The 23,107-nt window shown below is 45.1% G+C and overlaps 1 protein-coding gene across 1 annotated transcript in view; it reads right to left on the reverse strand.

Moving 5' to 3' along the window:
• The window catches only part of LOC146822470 (NACHT, LRR and PYD domains-containing protein 3-like), a 580,768-nt gene that overhangs the window by 511,067 nt on the left and 46,594 nt on the right, over positions 1-23,107 (reverse strand). The window contains exon 4 of the mRNA XM_085613585.1: positions 1,858-1,902. Within this exon, the coding sequence (XP_085469711.1) occupies positions 1,858-1,902 (45 nt within the window). The remainder of the gene's footprint in view (positions 1-1,857; positions 1,903-23,107) is intronic.

The following is a 23,107-nucleotide window of genomic DNA, read 5'->3' on the forward strand; positions in this document are numbered from 1 at the left end:
AGCTCATCGCCAGCCTCCACCACCTTCAGCAACATCGGCATGGACAAACCCAGCCTCCACACCCTTCAGCAACTTCGACACACACAAACCCAGCCTCCACCCCTTCAGCATCAGCGGCATGCACAAACCCAGCCTCCACCCCCTTCAGCATCATCGGCATGCACAAACCCAGCCTCCACCCCCTTCAGCATCATCGGCATGCACAAACCCAGCCTCCACCCCCTTCAGCATCATCGGCATGCACAAACCCAGCCTCCATATCCTTCAGCATCATCGACATGCACAAACCCAGCCTCCACCCCCTTCAGCATCATCGGCATGCACAAACCCAGCCTCCATATCCTTCAGCAGGATGTATGTCGTTACAACGCACACTTTTACAACGCATGCACTTACAACGCATTTTTTACAACGCACAATCCATTACAACGCATGACATTACAACGCAGGACACTACAACGCATTTTTAAAAACTACCTTTACAACGCATTTCCATTACAACGCATACTACCTTTACAACGCATACCATTACAACGCATATTATTAAATTGCATTTAAGGTATTAGATAGTATAGGGGTAAAAATTACTATTCTAACTCCAGGGGGTGCAACAGTAGGGTAAGTGTTGGATAGTATAGGGTTAAAAATTACTATTCTAACTCCAGGGGGTGCAACAGTAGGGTAAATGTTGGATAGTATAGGGGTAAAAATTACTATTCTAACTCCAAGGGGTGCAACAGTAGGGTAAGTGTTGGATAGTATAGGGGTAAAAATTACTATTCTAACTCCAGGGGGTGCAACAGTAGGGTAAGTGTTGGATAGTATAGGGGTAAAAATTACTATTCTAACTCCAGGGGGTGCAACAGTAGGGTAAGTGTTGGATAGTATAGGGGTAAAAATTACTATTCTAACTCCAGGGGGTGCAACAGTAGGGTAAGTGTTGGATAGTATAGGGGTAAAAATTACTATTCTAACTCCAGGGGGTGCAACAGTAGGGTAAGTGTTGGATAGTATAGGGGTAAAAATTACTATTCTAACTCCAGGGGGTGCAACAGTAGGGTAAGTGTTGGATAGTATAGGGGTAAAAATTACTATTCTAACTCCAGGGGGTGCAACAGTAGGGTAAGTGTTGGATAGTATAGGGGTAAAAATTACTATTCTAACTCCAGGGGGTGCAATAGTAGGGTAAGTGTTGGATAGTATAGGGGTAAAAATTACTATATTATGCGTTGTAATGGTATGCGTTGTAATGGTAGTATGCGTTGTAATGGAATGCGTTGTAAAGGTAGTTTTTAAAAATGCGTTGTAGTGTCATGCGTTGTAATGTCATGCGTTGTAATGGATTGTGCGTTGTAAAAAATGCGTTGTAAGTGTAGTGCGTTGTAAAAGTTGCGTTGTAAAGGTTGTTCCCCCCTTCAGCATCATCGACATGCACAAACCCAGCCTCCACCCCCTTCAGCATCATCGGCATGCACAAATCCAGCCTCCACCCTCTTTAGCATCATCGGCATGCACAAACCCAGCCCCGACCCCCTTCAGCATCATTGGCATGCACAAACCCAGTCTCCACCCCCTTCAGCATCATCGGCATGCACAAACCCAGCCCCGACCCCCTTCAGCATCATCGGCATGCACAAACCCAGTCTCCACCCCCTTCAGCATCATCGGCATGCACAAACCCAGCCTCCACCCCCTTCAGCATCATCGACATGCACACGTGTAGCCTCTGGCCCACAGCAGCCACCCGGCGGTGTGTGCATTTGATGCTCCACCACAAAGCCCAGGTCCCAACTAAGAGAGAGCTCTTTTCTCTGGGTTCTAAATCCTATTTATCACCTGTGTCGAAACATTACATACCTGAAGTATCTCCTGGAACTGCTTGGCTTTTATGAGGATCCAACACTGAAAAATAAATGAAAGCTTGTTAATCTCAAGACTACCACTGACAGTAGAGTAATACAGAATCAGTGTGAACTTTTACATCATGATTTATTCTTAGGCCAACTCTATTGTGGGATAGTAACATCCACAAAAATCTTAAACAGAATGTTCAAGAACAGCCTGAAGAACGTACCATAGATTATTAGTCAGAAATTGATCATGATGGGCTCAAGGCTTCAACCATTAATTGAACATGGGAGGGGAGTCAGGGGTTGGGCTCTCAAGCAGCCTAAACTAATTGGACAATCAATAGCTGGTCTTCCACCAGTGAAGGGAAGAAGGTCCACCTTCAGAGAGATACCACACTAATCCTATGGGACACGACATGACAGAGGATGGCATTCTGGACCACCATGAAAAAGATGCTGAATATGCAGCTGGGTTACAGTATGATTGACCACAACCTATCAATGAGCAATGCTGGCAAAGTGCCAGCTCTAGAGAAACCAGGTGAAGAACAGCTGCTGAAGGATCATCTGAGCTTTGTGCTTTCTAGAAACATTCTGGAACAAGACCTATCACTTTTTTAGTGTGTCACAGCACGGTCCCTGGACCACCCACTCTCAGACATCAGGGTCATTCAGATTTGTGCGTAACGGGAACTTGGCCATAAATGGTGAGATTCCAATGCTCTGAAATCTCAGTTTTGGAAACCCTTCACCCGTGGCCCATTATTATAACTATCATGCTTATTCCGTTCAGTCATCTGCCTTTTCAGAATATATATGTTAGTTTTTGGAATATATTAACTATAAATGATGATTTTAAAATTCACATTTATTCATGTCACTATTCATTGCAGTGTGATAATCAAGTTTGCTTGATTATACCAGCATGTAATTCATTTCTAATAATTGTTATAAAATTGTAAACAAGGTTTCACTCCAGCTAGTAATTTCACTTCTCGTTCATTATATCAGCCTGATTTCACAGAATGCAAGTGAGTAGAGGTTACCAAGCCCTTTTTCTGCTAACCTTTATTTAAAAATATTTTTAAATGATCAGTTATAATATAAAAGTTAAGACCAGGTTGTGAGAAATAGAGAGGAAGTTTGAACCAGAGACCCGGGACCTGTCCCTGGGACCCGACCCTCAGCAGCAGCAACCCCCCTCGTGCCTTGTTACCCTCCCAGGTGATAAGGAGCTCTATACAAATCCTGTTTGATTGATTGAAGGCCATACTGAGCTATATCACCTCTATTTTGCTGAAGGTTAACAGGAAGCACACTTAGTGATACAATGCCGGGAGTGGGGGGGACAGGAGAGTTGCAGAAGTTGGATTTCTTTGGAAACAAGCATCCTGGGACCGGTTTCGGGGTAACACCCCATCTCAGCCAGGCTAGCTTGAATCCAATGGCAAAGTGAGCAAATGACCCACATCTAGGCATACCCTGCCAACTTAGGGTGAACAAGTAAACACAAGGAGATGATGGACGGAGCGCTGAAACTTTTCAGACACTCACCCCAAGTCACATATCTGGGTTGAATCCATCATTGTTCTTTAGCTCACTTCGCCACCCCAGTTCAGACCCAGCCATATGCAAATCAGTCTTGACCCTATGCCTCATGTGAACAGTCCAGCCCGAACTGTCAAGGCAGTATTGGCATGGAAAGCTATGTAGGTGGCCAGAGTTATCAAATTGTGTACCGGCTGTTTTGTCGTTGCCCGTCTCAAGTGTCAATGTTGAGAGGGCCTTTTCACAAATAAAGGTTTACAAGGGAAGGAAAAAGCAATCACGCATGACCAAAGACTCAATGAAGAAGTATTGTATTGTGTAGTACAGAAGGTTTGATTTGTAAAAATGTATTTGGCCCTCATATACACTGTACGTACACTGTCCATATACATTGCACTATAGTGCAGTGAGCAAGCATTAATAAAAGCAAAACTTCCATAAACACCGGAAAAACACTGTTTCTGTTGTTTTTAATGGCGCTGAAATGTGTAACCACTGATAACCACTGTTTTTTTTAAGGTATTGAAATCAAAGAAAATAAATCACCAGAATTTACCAAAAATAGAAACTGAAACCAGGAAAGCCAATTTATATTAAAGGTTTGGGCATGTAAGTTTAGTTCCTTATAGTGGTCTTTACCACTAAACTACACTACATGTGATAGGCTCTCCATGAGATAACATGGGCTTGCACTTGGGCATAAATGCATTCAATAGCTCCATTATGGTTCCCCCTAATTATGTCGAATTTGGTGTCAAATAACATGCCTTCTCACCCCTGACATGAATCTCGGGTGCATGCACCCAGGTGGCTACCTTAGAAGTTGCCCACCTGGTTGCCCCAGCTTCCCTGTGCCCTGGCTGGCAGCCTGCTGTTGCTGCCACTTAGCAGAACTGTGACCTCCTATCAGGCAGTCTGAACAATCCCAGGAGTCAGGAGCAGAAGTCTGGGCAGGAAGGAGGTCACACCTCCTCCCTCCCTGGAAGGCTAGTAAAGTGGCACATCAAGGCGGGGAACTTCAAAGGCTACACTGTCTATAATATGCATCATGGCTTACTCCTTAAGGAGAAAATAGTCCTCCCCCTTCCCCAGAAACATTTGCTTCTGGACAGGCGGGAAATTAGCTTTGCAGAAGCTGTACAACTCCTAAAATGCCATCCACACATCTAGGGTGGTCTGCCAGCTCTGTACAGCTGATGAAGACTTCTGCCATTTTTAAAGGTGATAGAAATAGTGGATTCTGGGTAGAAAAGGTGACTTCACCCCTTGATGTAGTCACCCCTAGGGTGGATTCGCCGTTGCGTCTAGTAGCCCATTGGTCCCTTGCACCCACACCCCTAAAGCTCTATATCTAGGATTTAAAGGCTATCCCTGCCACCAAACCAAAAGAGGGATACTCTGTCCCTGTGGCAACACTCTTGAAACTGCCTGATCGAGACTCGTCCTAGACAAACTCTCTGCTTCCCCAGACAGAGGGATCTCTATGAGAGCCTGAAGCACCATCAGACTCCCCATGTCAAGTAGCACTAGTGCCCTCAAACTGCAGGTAAAACAATGTCTGGATCAGAAGATTCGCTGGCCATTGGGGCCAAATCCAGATGGTCTAGTGCATTGTGGGAACTGTAGTCCTGCCTTCCATGAAGTTACAGGCAGCTACCACGTTCCCGTGGACATCCGGACATTGAAGAATCCATCTTCTTCTCGTACCACTGCCAAGGCCTGTTGATTACCAGTCCGGGAAGCGACTCCTGCATTCGAAGTTCCACCTAGAGGCAACTCCATCCAACCTTGGACTGACATCAGCAACAAACCTGTTGTGTTTTTCTATCGTGTTTCCTGTAGCACTGTGTAAGTGGTAAAAGCAGCTCTCCCATGGCTCCCATTCTGCATCAGGTTCAGCCAGGATAACTCTGCACTTGGGCTCCACGAGCCTCGTAAAATTGGACTGACTGTTGTGGCCTGGTCAAGGGACCCACACAACCTTTACCCTGCAAGGGTACAATGCAACTCCACATGCAAGTGACCAATTGTCACTGGTAGTTTTCTCCTTTGACCCCAGTGATAATGTTTTACTGCATTTTACTGCACTGGTTTTATATTGCTTCTAAAATCTATAACTCCAGTTATATGTATGCTATTCTGTTCATTTTGGTGTCTAAATTTAGATAACGTTACACTATATTTTTATAGATTGGCGTCGGATTTTTAGCGAGTCGTGCCAATTACTTATCATCCATGTTGGTACTATGAAATGCTTAGTACATGTTCCTCTAGTAAACCCTGACTGCTCCTTGCCACTCTATCAGGACTGAGCTAAGGATTTACTGGTGTGAATCCAAGGACAAGGATTGTGGTATTGTGATAATTTTACATGGCAAAGCCTCAGCACATAATATTCCACTTTCCTACAGCAGTTCAGATTGCTGTCATAGCTGAAATTACACGTCCTCATACAAGAGTGGATGACGACATCATGGCGTGCCATTACCTAAAAACTTCCAGCAAAATACTCCTACCTACTCAGTGCCCAAAACATACCTTTTTATCACACAATAAAGATTTATTATTATTACACTTGTTCTCATATTTCACAAGTGGGGGATAGAGTGATACCAATTTCAGGCCTCAGGCTAGGATTGATAACAGCTGCTCATGAGGGGTTAGCTTCTGCCCAGGCAGGTGTGGTGGCTAGTGTTTCACTGCTGCAGCAACGCTATTGGTATGGTCTCTACAAACAGATAAAACAATGTGTCTTTAGTTGGGACATTTGTCAACAAATAAAGCTTTTAACGCAGCATGTCCACTGCAGACACCTCTCCTAGTCTCAAACAAACCATTGGCTTGTGTTTATCTCGACCACTGCAGACCTCTGAACTTAGATGCCTCCTTTAAATTCATTCTGTTAGCAGTGGATTCATGTTCTATATTCCTATAGGTGTGGCCACAGCGATCAGCTGACGCTCAAACTGTTATAAAAGATTTGCAGTTCTTTATTGGGACAGTTGCATTCCACTCGGACCAGGGACCAGAGTTTGTCTCTAGAGATTAGTAGGCCTGGGCTAAAATTTCGTTCCGTTCGCGGAAATTGCGATAATTTGACATTTTCGCGTTCCGCGGAAAGCGCGAAAATGTCAAAATTTCCGCATTCCGCAGCTTGGCGATAATTTGTTTCTTGCTCGCGCTGTAAAATAATACATTCTCGCGCGCGCGCGATTGCCTTACCTGAATCCCTGCGTTCGCCGACAAGTTTACTTGATCCGGTCGCGTTCTCCATGAGATGTTGTATTGTTTTTAGCCATTTGCGCTGTCTCGCGCCCGCAGTGACGTCATGCGTCGTGCGATCACGTCTTTCTTCTCGCGATCATGCACCGCGAGACAACTGAAAACAAGATGGCCGCGCCCGCGAGCAACCAGATGGGTAAGTTGGTGAGCCGCAACCATGCAGAAAATCTTGCGAACATGCAGGAAAAAAACTTCCGCATCTTCGCGATATTTCCGCGTGTTTGCGATAATTTTTAACATTTTCGCGATAATTTGCGAAAGTGGATTTCGCAAATTCCGCCCACCCCTAGAGATTAGCAAGATACCATGGGTGTGGCTGTGCATTATTCATCCCCCTATCATCCTGAGGGAAATTTGATAGTGGAGAGGAAACACTGTGATTTAAAGCAGTCTTTAACAGATAGGGTACTAGGTTCAGGTCGTAGTTGGATACATCATCAGTCCAGAGAGTTTGAAATAATCTTCCTAGAATATCCCTGGGCGGCCGAACTCCCTATGAAGTCCTGTTTGACGTCCAGATGTACATTCCAGATCTTGATTATCCTGGCGCAGTGGTGACAGATATGCCTTTTGACATCAGTGAATGTGTTGTTGTGTTACAGAAAATCCAAAACTTCTGAGATTAGCGATCCACTGAAAAAAGTAAACATACTGCTACTGAAGAAGTGAAGGTGCAACAAGTGACTCCTGTCTGTATTTCAAATATCGGTGATCTAGTTCGATAAAACATTGTTGACAAGAAGGATTTTGGCCCATCATACAGAGCACTGGTGTTAGTCCTGGCAGTTCAAGGAAGCAGAACAGTAATTTTGCCATCTCCTGGCTGGCTCTAGAAACAAACAATGTGTCTCAATAGATCTCAACAAACCACACCATGTGGCCAGTCCTACACAGTAGGCCACAAGGGCTACCTGTCTCCTCTCACTGCCAAACAGGAAATACCTCAGCAAGCAATAAATAATACAGAAATTACTGATCCTCGATGGGAGATAGCAGATACTGAACTTTTACTACTTACTGTTACTATTGCTAACACCATAACCTCACAATATGTAAACTCACAGTCTTCGACTACCATTCCTAACAACAAAGTTGTTTATTATGATCCACCTTTGGAGGTGCCTACCAGTTCTACTTTGCCCTGCAAGGTACCTATTTTTGCACCTACTGCCTCTGGCTATTTTGCCGAAATTGATGACTTGTCCTGGGATTTGTCAAACACACCTTTGCATGACTTTTTGCATTTATGTTTTGGCTAAAAAGGACTTACATGGTTCCATCTTAGATATATATTTTGATTGCCATTTCACTGCTCTTGCATTTCATTTGGATTGGATTTGTCACAGTTATCTTTTTGCTCCTCAATGGACATTATCTTCCAGAATGCTCTGCTGTCGAAATTGTATCCAAAGTAATAAAGATTCATTCTTGATAACATAAAGTGTGAAGAGACCCGTGTCTTGTTAATATTTCAGCATTTCCTGTCCCAGATTGAATTGTTTAGGCTAAGGGCCCATTTGATAATTTTGGTCCCACAGAAACATTGCAAATTCCTCACGTATTTAAAATAAGTATGCATGATGTTATTATTCCTGACAGTTGGTCTGCTGATTAGGTTTGATATGACCATGGTTGTTCTGTTGAACTTGCAGTTTGAGGCACAATAGAGACATCGTCTGGGGTAGCTGGTTCCTTCATGGATCCTACTGACTCTTGGAACATGGAACACATTTCAGGAGCCTCCAGAATTTTAATTCGGCATCTTGATTTTATTTTTAAATTGATTTTATTCATTCATTCATTGCTTTTCTTTAAATACCATTTTCTATGCAGTTTGGCTTTCATTCAATGTTATTATTAAAGTGTATTATTGCATTGGTTTTATCATTTTAAGCTTACATATATGTTAAGTTTGATTTTAGGATATGCTTTTAAGTTTAGCTTGAAGTGAAAGTCTCCTTCCAGCCAAGGATTGGGTGTTGTAAGGTTCAACAGGGCTCCTGAACAAAAGCCTTAATTTTGAACTACATGACTTTTTACATGCTTTGCACATACATGATAACTTACTCCGAAAGAATTCTGCTTTTTCGTAAGCATTTTATCATGACACTTGCACACACTGTCCAAGGTTGAGGAAGACTGAGGATGTTGTCCTTGCTTTTTGTTGTCTGTTTGGAGATAGCTCTGAATCATAAAGAAAAACAATCACATCAGCATTGCCTCCGAGGCAGTGTGAATGGAACCGGACTTTGATTTTATAGACCGCCTGTGAGCTAAGTTTCTCCGAAGAGCACTTCTACGGATTATCATGGAACATTCACCTGTTAATTAGATGCAGCCCTGCTGACTCAAATCTCTATCCTGCAAAGGACGTTGGACTGTTCAATACCAGATTGGCTTCATGATGCATTTTACACAGGTTTGGGGAGTTGGGTTGTGCCAAGCAATCTGGCAGAGATTACTCTCACTATGCTCTAGATAGAGTAGGTAGTATTTGGTAGGAGTATAAGTATGACATATTCTCATTTATTCATATATGCACTGTAACATTATAATAGTTGAACTGTTAATCTTTTTCACCATTCTTGTAATGCTGGTAACAATGCTTGGTTTCCTTCTGCAAATAATTGCAGCTCTTGTTTTTTACACACGAATACAATTGCTTTAATACATGCTTGAAAAGCCAATTCTTATATTTCTTGTGTCTTCCTTTGGGCATGCCTACGTTGTAACGAAAGGGTAGATCTGTTTCCACAGTTTGGGGTACATAAAGTGGTAATGTTCTGAGGTTGTAGATACCATCCGGTACCCTGTAAGGTTAGGGTTTCCGATGGCGCACTGTGAGCTAGTTGGGAATTTAGCCAACATTCTCTGGTGATATGAGTGGACTCAGTGCCCACATTCAGACGTACATATTGTTCAGAGACACAGTCCTTCTTGATTGGTAAGAACAGTACGTCAAGAGTCAAGTCTGCTTTTGAGCTATTTCTCACTCCTGGAAACTGTGTTAATAAAGAAAATTGCACCAGAATTGGAAAGTAAAGGACTGTTGTGGTTGTTTTCTCTCCAATCAGAATCTCTTTGAAGGTATTAATATCATCAAAGGGAGAAATCATGGGTAGATGAAAATCGGTCAAACTCAGTGAACATGTTCTAGCACATATTCTGGAGTATGAGGAAAAAGATTAGGATATTCATATATTTTATTTTCTTGGAGCCTGAGGCCTCCTGGAGTACCTGGACAGTGTGAATGAAAAGATTGGTATCTAGACAAGTGCTTGAACCATGTATCAAAAACTCTAACCTAGAAGCCTTAGATCATCTTGGCATAACTCTCTCAGAAGTAGTGCATGGCCTTGGCAGTGGAACTAGTTGTGTGATCACAGGTGCTGGAATGGTTGGTGTAGAGCTGGCATCATATGTTTTATCCCCACCACCAGGGTTGGCTGTTGTAGTGATTGGGGCCTTGGCAAACATAACCCAGTATTTCCATCATATACATTACCTCCCTGGTGAAAAAGTATGCTCTCAAAGAGCCATGAGTAGCAGAAATCCTTCTGGTCTTGAGTTGACAGGTGAATTGAGGCATACAACTCTGTGGGCTTCACGGATTAATGCCAGTGTCGCCTCAATTTTGAACGCTTTTTTGATAGTGAACCAACACTGGATGGTGAGCATTTTGATAATGAACCTGCTCTTCGCATTATGAACTTCAGGAATTACTGTGTCTCCATGAAGCTGCCTCTTCTTCAATATCCCCCTGCAGGATTTCTCAGAGACGTTGGTAGAAGCTCAGTTAGAAGGGACAACTCTTACTCTTCTGATCTTCCTGAGAGCGTTTCCGGGTTCCCCTATTCATCCTATTAGGAGACCATGGAGCCGAACCTTCACTTTTACCTTCAAGGGAAGCAACAAATTTCACACAGAACTGGCATTTCTGAGGGCAAAGGGTGTGTGGAAGGTACACAAAGCTCAAATCGAGAGGATCTGACTGAGATTTTTCTAAAGAGGAGCACTTAACTAAAAAAGGATGGTATGTTTGTGACAAAAGAAAACAGTTTTCTGTCAGAAAATGACAGTAGCACCTTAATCCTCAAACAATGAAAACATTTCATGTAGTTTTGGAAAGATTTACAAATAAAAAAAACACAAAAAAGGCAATGGTCCATGTTTTGTTTCTGTGAGCCAGATAAAAGACCGGGAGGAACTGCCTCTAATGGGGCAGGAAGGGATAGGAGATTCTATGAAGGTGCTATGTCAGTTGTCCAGAAAGCAAAAGGCATCTGCCACATTACTTTTGCTTCATTTTCTTATACAGAGTTTATTTATTACCTTTCACTAGTGACTTTTTGGAATTTACATTTTTGTTTTTTTAACAGAAACTATTACATTTGGCCAAAACAGGCTTCAGATAGGCTTCCATAATATACTTTTAATTTATATACTAGCTTTTTATTATTTTTAAAGAGAAAAATAAGCATATTTTTCAAAGTGCCGCAGGACCGGGTCCTTGGGCAGGACAATTCAGTGCTTTTAGCTATCAATGGAAATGCCCAGAAGCAGAATCTGTTGTATCTGTAACAACACATCAGAGATGTGGGTGTGCCATTCTACCTGCCTTGAATACATTGTGTGCTTTTCTACCTGCCTTGCGATACATTGTATGAGCCTTCTACCTGCTTTGCAGTACATTGTGTGCCATTCTACCTGCCTAGCAATACACTGTGTGTGCCAGTCTACCTGCCCTCCAAATACATCGTGTGTGCCATTCTACATGCCTTGTAATACATTATGTGTGTAATTCTACCTGCCTTGCAATACATTTTATGTTCCATTCTACCAGACTTGCAATACATTGTGTGGGCCAGTCTACCTGCCTTGCAAATAAATTGTGTGTGCCATTCTACCTGCCTTGTAATACATTATGTGTGTCAATCTACATGCCTTGCAATACATCGTGTGTGTCATTCTACCTGCCTTGCAAAACATTGCGTGTGCAATTCTACGTGCCTTGCGATACATTGTGTGTGCCTTTTTACCTACCTTGTAATGCATTGTGTGTGCCATTCTACTTGCCTTTCAATGCATTGTGTGTGCCATTCTACCTGCCTTGGTTGTAATACATTGTGTGTCATTCCCCCTGCCTTGAAATACATTGTGTGTGCAATTCTACCTGCCATGTAATACATTTTGTGTGTCATTCCAACTGCATTGAAATACATTGTGTGTACCATTCTACTTGCCTTGCAGTACAATGTGTTACAACAAACAAATGATGGACGGAATGCTGACAATGCAGACATTCTCCCCCAGTCAAGAGATCTGGGTTAAATCCATCGTTCTTTTGCCCACTACACCACCCCAGTTTAGACATGGCCATATGCAAATCAGTCTTGACCCTGTGCCTCATGGGAACAGTCCAGCCCGAACTGCCAAGCCATGTCTTCACTGGACCTGAATCAAGCATCCTAGGACCGGTTTCTGGCTATCAGCCGTCATCAGCCAGGATAGCTTGACTCCAGTAGCGTAGTGAGCACGGGTCCCACGTCTGGGAATACCCATCCCACTTAGGGCGAAAAGCGTTACAACAAACAAATGATGGACGGAATGCTGACAATGCAGACATTCTCCCCCAGTCAAGAGATCTGGGTTAAATCCATCGTTCTTTTGCCCACTACACCACCCCAGTTTAGACATGGCCATATGCAAATCAGTCTTGACCCTGTGCCTCATGGGAACAGTCCAGCCCGAACTGCCAAGCCATGTCTTCACTGGACCGGAATCAAGCATCCTAGGACCGGTTTCTGGCTATCCTGGCTGGATAGTCAAGGATGGAGTTCTCTTCGATGAATTTTGTTAGTTGGATGTTGACGGTCTTGTCGGTGACTTTGGCCGTGAAGGGGAGGAGGGAGATGGGTCGGTAGTTCTTGAGGTCTGTGGGGTCTGCTGAAGGCTTCTTGAGTAGGGGCCTGACTTCTGTGCGTTTCCAGTCATCGGGGAAGGTGCCGGTTTCGAAGGTGGTGTTGATGGTTTGTTGTAGTTCCGGTACGATGGGGCTCTGTGGAAAATGTGCGGGGGCAGGGGTCTGTGGGGGCTCCTGAGTGAATGCGTTTCATGGTCGATGTGGTTTCTTCAGTGGTGATTGGAGTCCAGGAGGAGATGGTGGGCTGGCTAGCATTGCTGGAGGAGGTAATGGTTTCCGGGTTAGGTGTCTGGTCATTTAAGTCATCGTAGATGCACTTGATCTTCAGATGGCAGAAGAGCCAAGCTTCCTGGGAGGGCGTGATGTCCGTGGTTTTGCTGGGGGTTTGGTGAATTCCTGGATGATGCTGAAGAGTTCCTTTGAGTTGCTGGAGTTGGCCAGGATTTTTTCTTGGATGAAAGTCCTTTTGGTGGATCTGATGCATTGGTGGTATTCTGTCATGGCGTTCTTGTAGGTGGTGCGGTCTTCCGAGGATTTTCTGTTTCTCCATTTCTTCTCGAGCCATCTGCAGGTGCATCTGGATTCTTGGAGTTCTGGGTGAACCAAGTGGCTTTTTTGGACCGCTGTCTGTTGGTGTTACATAGGGGAGTGAGCACTTTTGCGCAGTTGGTGATCCATCTGTGAAGTTCTTTGGCTGCAAGGTTGGCGTAGGTCGAGGTGGAGGGGGCATCGCGGGTGAGAGTGGAGTTGAGCTGCTCCTCGGTTACCTTGCTCCAGTTCTTTCATGGAGGGCGGGGTGCAGGTTTGGGGGCGGAGGGTTTGTCGACGTGTACGCAGTGGTGGTCCACCCAAGGGGGTTGCGAGGTGTGGCTGAGGTGGGTGTTGTTACCTCCTGCGAAGATAGGGTCGAAGGTGTGTCCTGCCTTGTGGGTGGGGGTGGTGACGAGTTGTTTCAATCTGAGGTTGGCGAAGTTGTCCAGAAGGGTGGCGGAGTTGGGGTCGCTGAGGTTGTCGACGTGGAAGTTAAGGTCTCCGATGAGTTTGCAGTCCATGGAGGCAATGGCGTGGGGTGCGATGAGGTCGGCGATGACCGTGGTGAACGCGGTTCGTGGTCTGGGAGGTCTGTAGGCTAGGGTGCTTCATAGGGTCGTTCTGGGACTGGTCTGGATCAGGAAATGGAGGTGTTTGGTGGTGGGTGGGCTGTCGCTCGAGCTGGAGGTGATGAGTCAGAGGGAGCTCATATGTGTCATTGGCCAGACCTCCTCATGGGCAGTTGGGGCGGTCCTTCCTCTGGATCTTGTATCTGTCGGGGATTGCGGTGGCGATGTCGGGGCGGAGGTGGAATTGGTCCAAGTTTCTGTGAAGAAGGCAACGTCTGGCGAGACGGTGTTGAGGAGGTCCCAGATCTCTACAGCGTGTCTGTGCAGGGAGCGCACGTTGAGGAGGATGCATCTCAGGGCTTCGGGGTGCTGGTGTCTGGCGTGGGGGCAGCAGCCATGGTGGTACGGAGGGTGGTGAAGGTTTGGCGGCAGTGATGGCAGGCGAATTGGCCGTGGGTGGTGTTTGGCATAGAAAGCTGGCAGTTGTTGTTCCTTCCGGGGTTGAGTGCGAGGAGGGCAGCTGAGTCGTATCAGTGGGTGGTCGGAGATCCAGGGATTCTGGTGTTGGTAAATGTTGGGTCGTGGACGGTAGCAGGCAGGCTTGCCTTTGGCACACCAGCGGCGTGGCCTCACAGCAGCCACCATTAAATAGGGAAGGGGGAGGGAAGCACAGCTGGGACGCAGGAAGCGGGAACAGCAGGGGAGAGAGGGCGCGGGGGAGCGGCAGTGGAAAAAGGGCAGTGAAAGTGGGCAAAGAGGAAAAATCAAGGGCACAACAAGCAAAAAAGGGCAAAAATGATTGGGTCAGAAGAATCGCAAACAGAATCACAAACAGCAGGCACAATCAAAACAAACAGCAGGCACTATCAATACGGGAGACAGACAAAAAAGACAAAGTGGGAACAGCACGCAGACCAACAACAGTGGGACAGCAAGCCTTGAACTCCTACAAGGAGAGAGGTGTCAGGGCCAGCGGCAGGCGACGTTACAGCGGAGCTGCTGGGCGGGGGGGAGAGCGGGACTCTGGCCAGGAGGTCAGAGGTCATACCATTCTACCTGCTTTGCAATAGATTGTGTATACTATTCGACCTGCCTTGCAGTACATTGTGTGTGCCATTCTACCTGCTTTGTAATACATTGTGTGCCATTCTACCTGTCTTGCAGTACATTGTGTGCCATTTTACCTGCCTTGCAGTACATTGTGTTTGCCTTCATACTTGCCTTGCAATATATTGTGTGTGTCTTTCTACCTGCTTTGTAATACATTGTGTGTGCCATTCTACCTGCCTTGTAATACATTGTGCGTGTCATTCCACCTGCCTTGAAATACATTGTGTGTGAAATTCTACCTGCCTTGCAATACATTGTGTGTGTCATTCTACATGCCTTGCAATACATTGTGTGTGTCATTCTACCTGCATTGCAATACAGTGTGTGTCATTCTACCTACCTTGCAATACACTGTGTGTGCCTTCCTACCTGTCTTGCAATACATTGTGTGTGAAATTCTACCTGCCTTGTAATACATTGTGTGTGCTTTCCATCTGATTTGCAGTACATTGTCCTCCTTAGCTGCAGAACCCTTCCAAAACATGTATATGAAATTAACGTATTCCTGAATGAAGAACAGCCCAGTGTTCTGTTCCTAACAGAAACGTGGCTCCAGAAAGATTCGGAGCCAGACTTGGTGCAAGCATTGCCCCCTGTGTATTACATCTTAAGGAAAGATAGGGAATTGAGAAAAGGAGGAGGCATTGCTATTATTTTGAAAGAGCACTTGAAGGGGCGTATGGGGGCAGATACGATATCAGACTGCGAAAGTATGCCCTTCTTGATCTCCTTTGCACCAACCATCACCTTATCAGGAATTCTTATCTACCGCCCCCAGGGCCCATGCGGGTTATTTGTAAAATCATTGACAGATACTGCCGCTAGACTAGTAAGCACTGCACCTAATATTACCCTATTAGGTGATTTTAACCTCCACTTAGAGAATCCTCTCAAGGCTGAAGCCTCAGATCTTACGCAAAATGTATTGGCTATTCAACTAACACAAAAAGTGATGAATCCAACACACAACAAGGGTCACATTCTGGACCCAGACTTCTCAAATAATGAACAATTCTTAGCAGGCTACCCCATCTCGGTACCATGATCAGACCACCTCCTAATTCCAATTCTTTGGAATATCCCACATCCGACTGTGAGCACACAAGCTGTCAAGAGCTGGGAACGCCCCTGGGCAAAACTCTCTCCAGAGGCATAGACCTCAGCCTTGTTGGACTCCAAACCATTGGGGGACATCAATCCTAATATAGCGTCAGACTACTAAAATTATTGGATTGTATCCTCTCTGGACACTATGATCCCACATAAATGGAGCCAAAAAAACCCAAGACGAAACAGACACCGTGGTACTCACCTAAACTGAGGGAGCTGAAACAAAACTATAAAAGACTAGAGAGAGCCTGGAGGAAATAATACAATGTGGGCAAAAAATAGATATACAGAGAGTCTATCAAAACCTATCAATTAGAAATAAAGAGAGCACAAGCTCTATACTTCGAGGAAAACATTACATTGGCCGCAAACGCGCCCAGAAAGATATTCCAAATAGCAAAAAAGCTTACAAAATGCCCTACACCTGAGCTATCATTAGACTCTTCTCAGTTACGATGCAGTGTTTTTCAAATTTTATTTTTAGACATATGTATAATACTTTCCCTCAGGCCATATGTGGAGACAGCTTGGGCCAGGAAGTGGACACACCAAGGGGTAGCATCCCCTGACTGGAGGACCTCCCAACCATGGACCGGTCCACCCTATCACAACTTTTTGCCCAGGTCAAATCCGGATCCCCTCTAGATCGGGCCCCTCTCCACAAAATCCACAAGGTAGAGGAAGCCGTAGTTTCTGTTCTTCTGGAGGTGCTAAACCCCTCTATATCCAGTTGTCAGGTGCCTCTATCATGGAAACATGCCATGAGAAGAGCACTCCTAAAAAAACCAACCTCGACCCTGAGTTATGGGGTAATTATCGTCCAGTCTCACTCTAGTGGGACCAGTAAAATTCTGGAGAAATATGTTAACAAGATTCTCTCAGAATACTTAGAAACCCACTCCCTACTGCATACTTCTCAGACTGGTTTCTGTCCTAACCATGGCACGGAGACAGCTCTATTAGCAGTAGTAGAGGAATCAAGGAAAATCCTTGACCAAGGAGGTGTAGTGGTGGTCATCCTACTTGATCTGAGCTGCGCATTCGATACTGTCAATTACAACACCTTATTTGACAGGCTTAGAATGGTGGGAGTCTTAGGCAAGGTTTTGGCATGGATCAAGTCTTTCCTGAAGGATAGAGCATTCCAGGTATTCGAGGGTAATTGTACCTCTAAGCGCGTGCTACTAACGTGCGGAATCCCACAAGGCTCATCATTAAGTCCCACCCTATTTAATGTTTATCTAAAACCTCTTTCCGAGCTAGTCCTCCCATATGGGATTCAGATCATTACCTATGCAGATGACACACAGCTAGATGTAGCGCTAAAACACCCAAACAATATGCCACTCAACCTAGAAGCCTGTATGGAAACTGTGGCCACATGGATGGGACAGTCATGTCTCAAGCTCAATGGAGACAAGACTGAACTAATGATTTTGGGTAACTACCCAATCGCCACAGCTAGAATGAACTGGCCCAACGGTCTTGGCCCGCCACCAGCCCCCAAAGATCAAAGGTTTGGGAGTCTCATTGGATAAGTCCCTTAATTTCAACTGCCAAGCAGTCAAGTTAGCGGCCTCCTGCTTCGGTATCATTAGAATGCTGCAAAAAATCCTCCCACTCCTCCCCACACCAGCTGGAAGAGTGATGGACAAGGCGCTTGTACTCTCCCACCTGGACTACGGGAATTCCCTCTACATTGACACCATAAAGTCCACCACAAGGAAATTGCAGGTTGTACAGAACTGCCCAGCTAGGCTGCTTCTTCACACCCCTTACTCGCATTCGGCCAAGCCAGCACTAAAAAAACTGCACTGGCTCCCAATAAACAAACGGATAAGGTTTAAATCATTGTGCATAGCACATAAAACGTTCTGGGGGATCGGCCCAAAGGTAAACCACTCTCTCATTGCCTTTCACCGCCCTTCAAGATGCCTCCGGTCAGCCAGCATGTTTTTTGCAGCATTACCTAAAATTAAGAGAGCATGTTCAGGGGGCCGCACTTTCTCTAATAATGCCGCCAGACTATGGAACATCCAGTTGCGCTCAGCTGCTCACCATCTCTCATTATGGAAGCAGTTGAAGACTTGTCTCTTCCTGAATCTACCTTAACTATCTAGCCTTCTTCCCCTTGTTGTTGCTAGCGCGGGGATGCCTAAGGGCAGCCTTGCGCTTAACAAATGCTAATTAACAATAATAATAATAATTTCTTCCCACCTGCCTTGCTGTACATTGTGTGCGCCTTTCTACCTGCTTTCCAATACACTGTGTGTGCCTTTCTACCTGCTTTGCAATACACTGTGTGTGCCTTTCTACCTGCTTTCCAGTACACTGTGTGCGCCTTTCTACCTGCTTTCCAATACACTGTGTGTGCCTTTCTACCTGCTTTGCAATACATTGTGTGTGTCATTCTACCTGCCTTACAGTATATTGTGTGTGCCTTCCTACCTGCCTTGAAACACATTGTGTCATTCTACCAGCTTTGCCATTCATTGTGTGTGCCATTGTACCTGCCCTGCAATAAATTGTGTGCACTATTCTACCTGCGTTGCCATACATTGTGTGTGTCATTCTACCTGCCTTGCAGTACACTGTGTGTGCCAGTCTACCTGCCCTGCAATACACGGTGTGTGCCATTCTACGTGCCTTGCAACACATTGTGTCCTTCTACCTGTTTTGCAATATATTGTGTGTGACTTTCTACCTGTTTTGCAATACATTTTATGTGCCATTCTACCTGCCTTGCAATACACTGTGTGTGCCTTCCTACTTGCCTTGCAATACACTGTGTGTGCCTTTCTACCTGCCTTGCAACCTGCTTTTCAGTACACTGTGTGTGTGTTATACCTGCCTTGTAATACAGTGTGTGCCTTTCAACCTGCCTTGCAGCTCATCGCGTGTCATTCTTTCTATCTTGCAGTACATTGTGTGTGCCAATCGCCCTATTTTACAGTATATTGTAGGAGACAGTCTACCTGCTTTGGAATACACTGTGTGTCATTCTACATGCTTTGGAATACATTGTGTGTCATTCTACCTACCTTGCAGTACATTGCGTGTGCCAATCTACCTGCCTTGCAGGAGAACAACCTGGGGTGGGAAGAGCTTTTCAGGACTAAAGCCCTGATCTGGAATAGACTACCTTAGGAACTCAAAGCTGCTCCCTCGCTATCTACCTTTAGAAAGGCCTTGAAAACCTGGCTCTTCTCTCAGGATTAGGCAATATTAGAGTATCTGCAAGGATTTCCATTTTGGTAGCTGTATCGGTCTTTATAGCGCTAAAACACCCATAGGCAGGAGTATGAGTATGAGCTTTATAAATCGTCGGCGTTCGGCGGGAGCACCAACAAGCCTTTGCAGCGGCAACCCACAAGGAAGGTCAAGAAAGGTTACGGTCTGGCCCAGAAATGACCAGGAGACTCACCACAGCAAGGGGAGTCAGGGCAGGCCTGGGGCAACCAGGGGAGCCCAGAAAATCAGAGTTGTCCCTCAAATGGGCCCACAGGCTAGAGGCACAGGAGTCGCGAGAGTGTGGAATCGTACCTCCCACACCGGTTACCGGTACGGAGGTATGATTCCAAGATGTTTGATACCAAACACAACATGTTTTGTTTCAGCCGTTTTCGAGATAGCATTTACTGCGAGGTTATAATGTTCCTCTACCTATATGTCTGGCTGGGTCACAGACAACCCGGGAGAATGGTCTCCGAAGACTGCAGGGGGCTCTGCTCATGCAGTGGAACCCTCTCATGTAAAAACCCAGCACCCTGCCTTCAGGATTATCAAGGCCTGCTAGAGGGGTGACTGATAGGTTTTAAGTGTAGTGACCTATAGATATAGTAAGCCTATATCTTTCGTAAGTGGTGCGAGCACCAGCTTACACAGGCTGCAAAGGTAGACATGTAGTTCCATTTTGTATGGTCTCTCATGGGAGGCATAATACATGCTGCAGCCCATGGGAGGCCGCTGAGGTACCTATGCCCTGAGTACATGGGTACCATATACTAGAGACTTATAAGGGTACCTCAGTATCCAATCTGGGGTGTACTTAGTACATATCATAACAGTTATACAGAACGATGTGGGTTGTCTTGAGATTCCACCTTATGTTGTCACTCTCAAGCCCAATGTTGAATTACCGCGCATCCCACAGTATAGAATCTCTACTGAAGGTGAGAAAGCACTTTTGGGAATCATTCATGACTTGATTCAGAAGGGTGTGGTCGAAGAAACAAGAGGTAACACATGCAATAGTCCTATTCTTCCTCTTCTTAAACGCACTGATCCTTCTCAGCCTCCTGTGTATCGTTTCGTAATTGATTTGCGGGAGGTAAACAAAATTGTTGTCCCACAATTTCCTGTTGTTCCAGATATCACTGCTCTGTTGACGATGATACCTTCCACAGCGACTTGGTTCTCTGTTATTGATTTAAAGAATACCTTCTTTAGTATTCCCATTGCAGAAGAGAGTAGGGACATTTTTGGTTTCTCCCTTGGAGGCCGAAGCTTCCGGTTTAAGCGCGCACCTCAAGGCTATTGTGAAAGTCCCTCTATTTACAGCCAAGCTTTAAAATGTCATCTTGATACTTTTCATTTCCCGTCTGGTGCTGCTCTCATCCAGTATATGGATGACTTGTTAGTCGCCGCTGATTCGGAAGATATCTGCAAAGATGTCACTGTTGCATTGTTACACCATTTATTTTATCTGAATCACAAGGTTTCACCTTCCAAACTACAATATGTTTGTCGAGAGGTTACTTACTTGGGTCATCTCCTATCAAAGGAGGGACGACGATTGACACCAGAACGAATCCAGGCGATTGCACGAATGTCTGTACCATCCACACAAAGGGAGGTACTTGCCTTTCTGGGTATTACTTCTTATTGTAGACAGTGGATCCCTAACTTCTCTCTAATAGCCAAACCTTTATTGGCACTCACTTTAAAAGATACGCCTCAGCCCCTTCCTTGGACTGATGAGTGCCAAAAGAGTTTCACTGATTTACGTACCGCTCTCTGTTCTGCTCCTGTACTAGGCACCCCAGATTACACTAAGCCTTTTACGCTCTATGTTCATGAAAGAGAAGGTTGTGCATTATCAGTTTTGACACAGCAACTTGGAGACAAACAGCGGCCATGTGCCTATTTTTCGGCTACGTTAGATCCTGTAGCTAAAGCATTGCCCAGTTGTCTCAAAGCGACAGCAGCAGCAGCAATTTCTATTCGACAGTCTGCTGGAGTGGTGTTGGATAACACTCTCATTGTCATGGTGCCACATGCAGTAGATACTTTACTAAACAGAACGAAAACGCAGCATCTTACGAGTGCTCGTCTAACTGGATACGAGCTGACACTTTTGTCTAGTCACGTACACATCAACAGATGTAATACCCTGAATCAAGCTACTTTGTTGCCCCTTCCAGATGAGGAAAGTGTTGAAGAGCGGCATGATTGTTTCTTCCGTACTGAGGAAGAGACAAAAGGAAGAATTGACCTGAGAGACACACCGCTAGAGAATCCGGACGGAACTCTATGGGTAGACGGTTCTTGTTTTAAAATGTCTAATGGAGATACAGTTTCAGCCTATGCTGTAACTACTTTACATACAGTTGTGGAAACTGCACGCATTAGACACAATTCAGCGCAAGCAGCAGAATTGATAGCATTAACGAGAGCGTGTGTATTGTCAAAAGAGAAAAGAGTGAACGTATACACTGACAGCCAATACGCTTTTGGTGTAGCGTTCAACTTTGGGCGTCTCTGGAAGGAAAGGGGTTTTCTCACTTCACATGGCACCAAAATACAACATGGTCAGCTAGTGACTAATCTTCTCGAATCACTTGCCTTACCCACCCAAATAGCGATCGTGAAGTGTAGTGCACACAAAAAGATTACGGATGATGTTGGTCGAGGAAATGCATTTGCAGACAAAATAGCGAAAAAGACAGCGAGAGATTCAACAAGTCGAATGTATGTGGCAGATCCTGCGAATTGGGTCGGAGAGAGAGGAATGTATGAGAATACAGTGGAAAGTGTAAAAGCGATTCAGAAAGAGGCTTCAGCAAGGGAGATAAGCAAGTGGAAAGAAAGTACGGGAATGTTAGATGAGATGGGTTGTTGGGTGGAATTATCTGAACATCAACGTTGGCTGTTACCAGATGCCTATGTTCTCCCAGTGGTTACTATGGCACATGGTCCAGCCCACTTAAGTGCGAAAGGTATTTGTAAACTTCTGGCTCCAGTGTGGCAGAATGAAGGTATCTCAAAATGTGCAGACAATGTAGTAAAACACTGTATTGTTTGTTTAATGTACAACCCAGGAAAGGGAACCCCAACTCCAGCGGGTCACTTTGCTCCTCCAACATATCCATTTGAGGTGTTGCAGATCGATTATATTCATATGGAGCGATGCAACAACCTCAAATATGTTCTGGTGGTAGTATGCGCCTTTTCAAGATGGATAGAAGCATACCCTCTAAAAGATAACACAGCCTTATCCACAGCTAAAATCCTTCTAAAAGATGGTTTGCCGGCATTGTCTGGAGTGACAATGGGAGCGAATTTGTTGGCCAAGTCATGCAAAAAGTTTGTGCAGGTCTTGGTATCAAGCAAAAGTTTCATGCGGCAAATCATCCACAGTCAGCGGGTTTAGTAGAATGTTACAACGGTACCTTGAAGTTGAAATTAGCAAAGGTTCAAGCGAGTACAGGACTCAATTGGCACGATGCTTTGCCATTAGCTTTGCTATCCACCAGAACTGCAGTACACTCTCGTTTGGGACTTAGCCCTTACGAAGTGATTTTTGGTCGTCCAGCTAATGTATGGGGAGTCCCTCGCCCTAAGAAATACGCAGACTTGCCATATCCAATGTTGATTGACTTTCTGCATGATCTTACGACTAAATTGCGTGTTCTCCATCAACAGGTTCAAAGTGCTCTGCCGGAGGCTTCCAGAGACCCAGGTCATTCCATCCGACCAGGTGACTGGGTATGTGTGAAGAATTTTCCGAGGACAAGCAATTTGGAACCCAGATGGCGAGAGCCCCGGATGGTCTTGCTGACCACGAGAACAGCAGTTAAAGTCGAAGGAAAGAAAAATTGGATTCACGGTGTGCATTGTAAGAAAGTGCCTTTGCCTTTGCCCTACGATCAATGGGTACGCAGGGGTACTGGTGACTGTGAGAG

Source organism: Triturus cristatus, chromosome 6 (assembly GCF_964204655.1).
Source record: "Triturus cristatus chromosome 6, aTriCri1.1, whole genome shotgun sequence".
Lineage (NCBI taxonomy): Eukaryota > Metazoa > Chordata > Amphibia > Caudata > Salamandridae > Triturus > Triturus cristatus.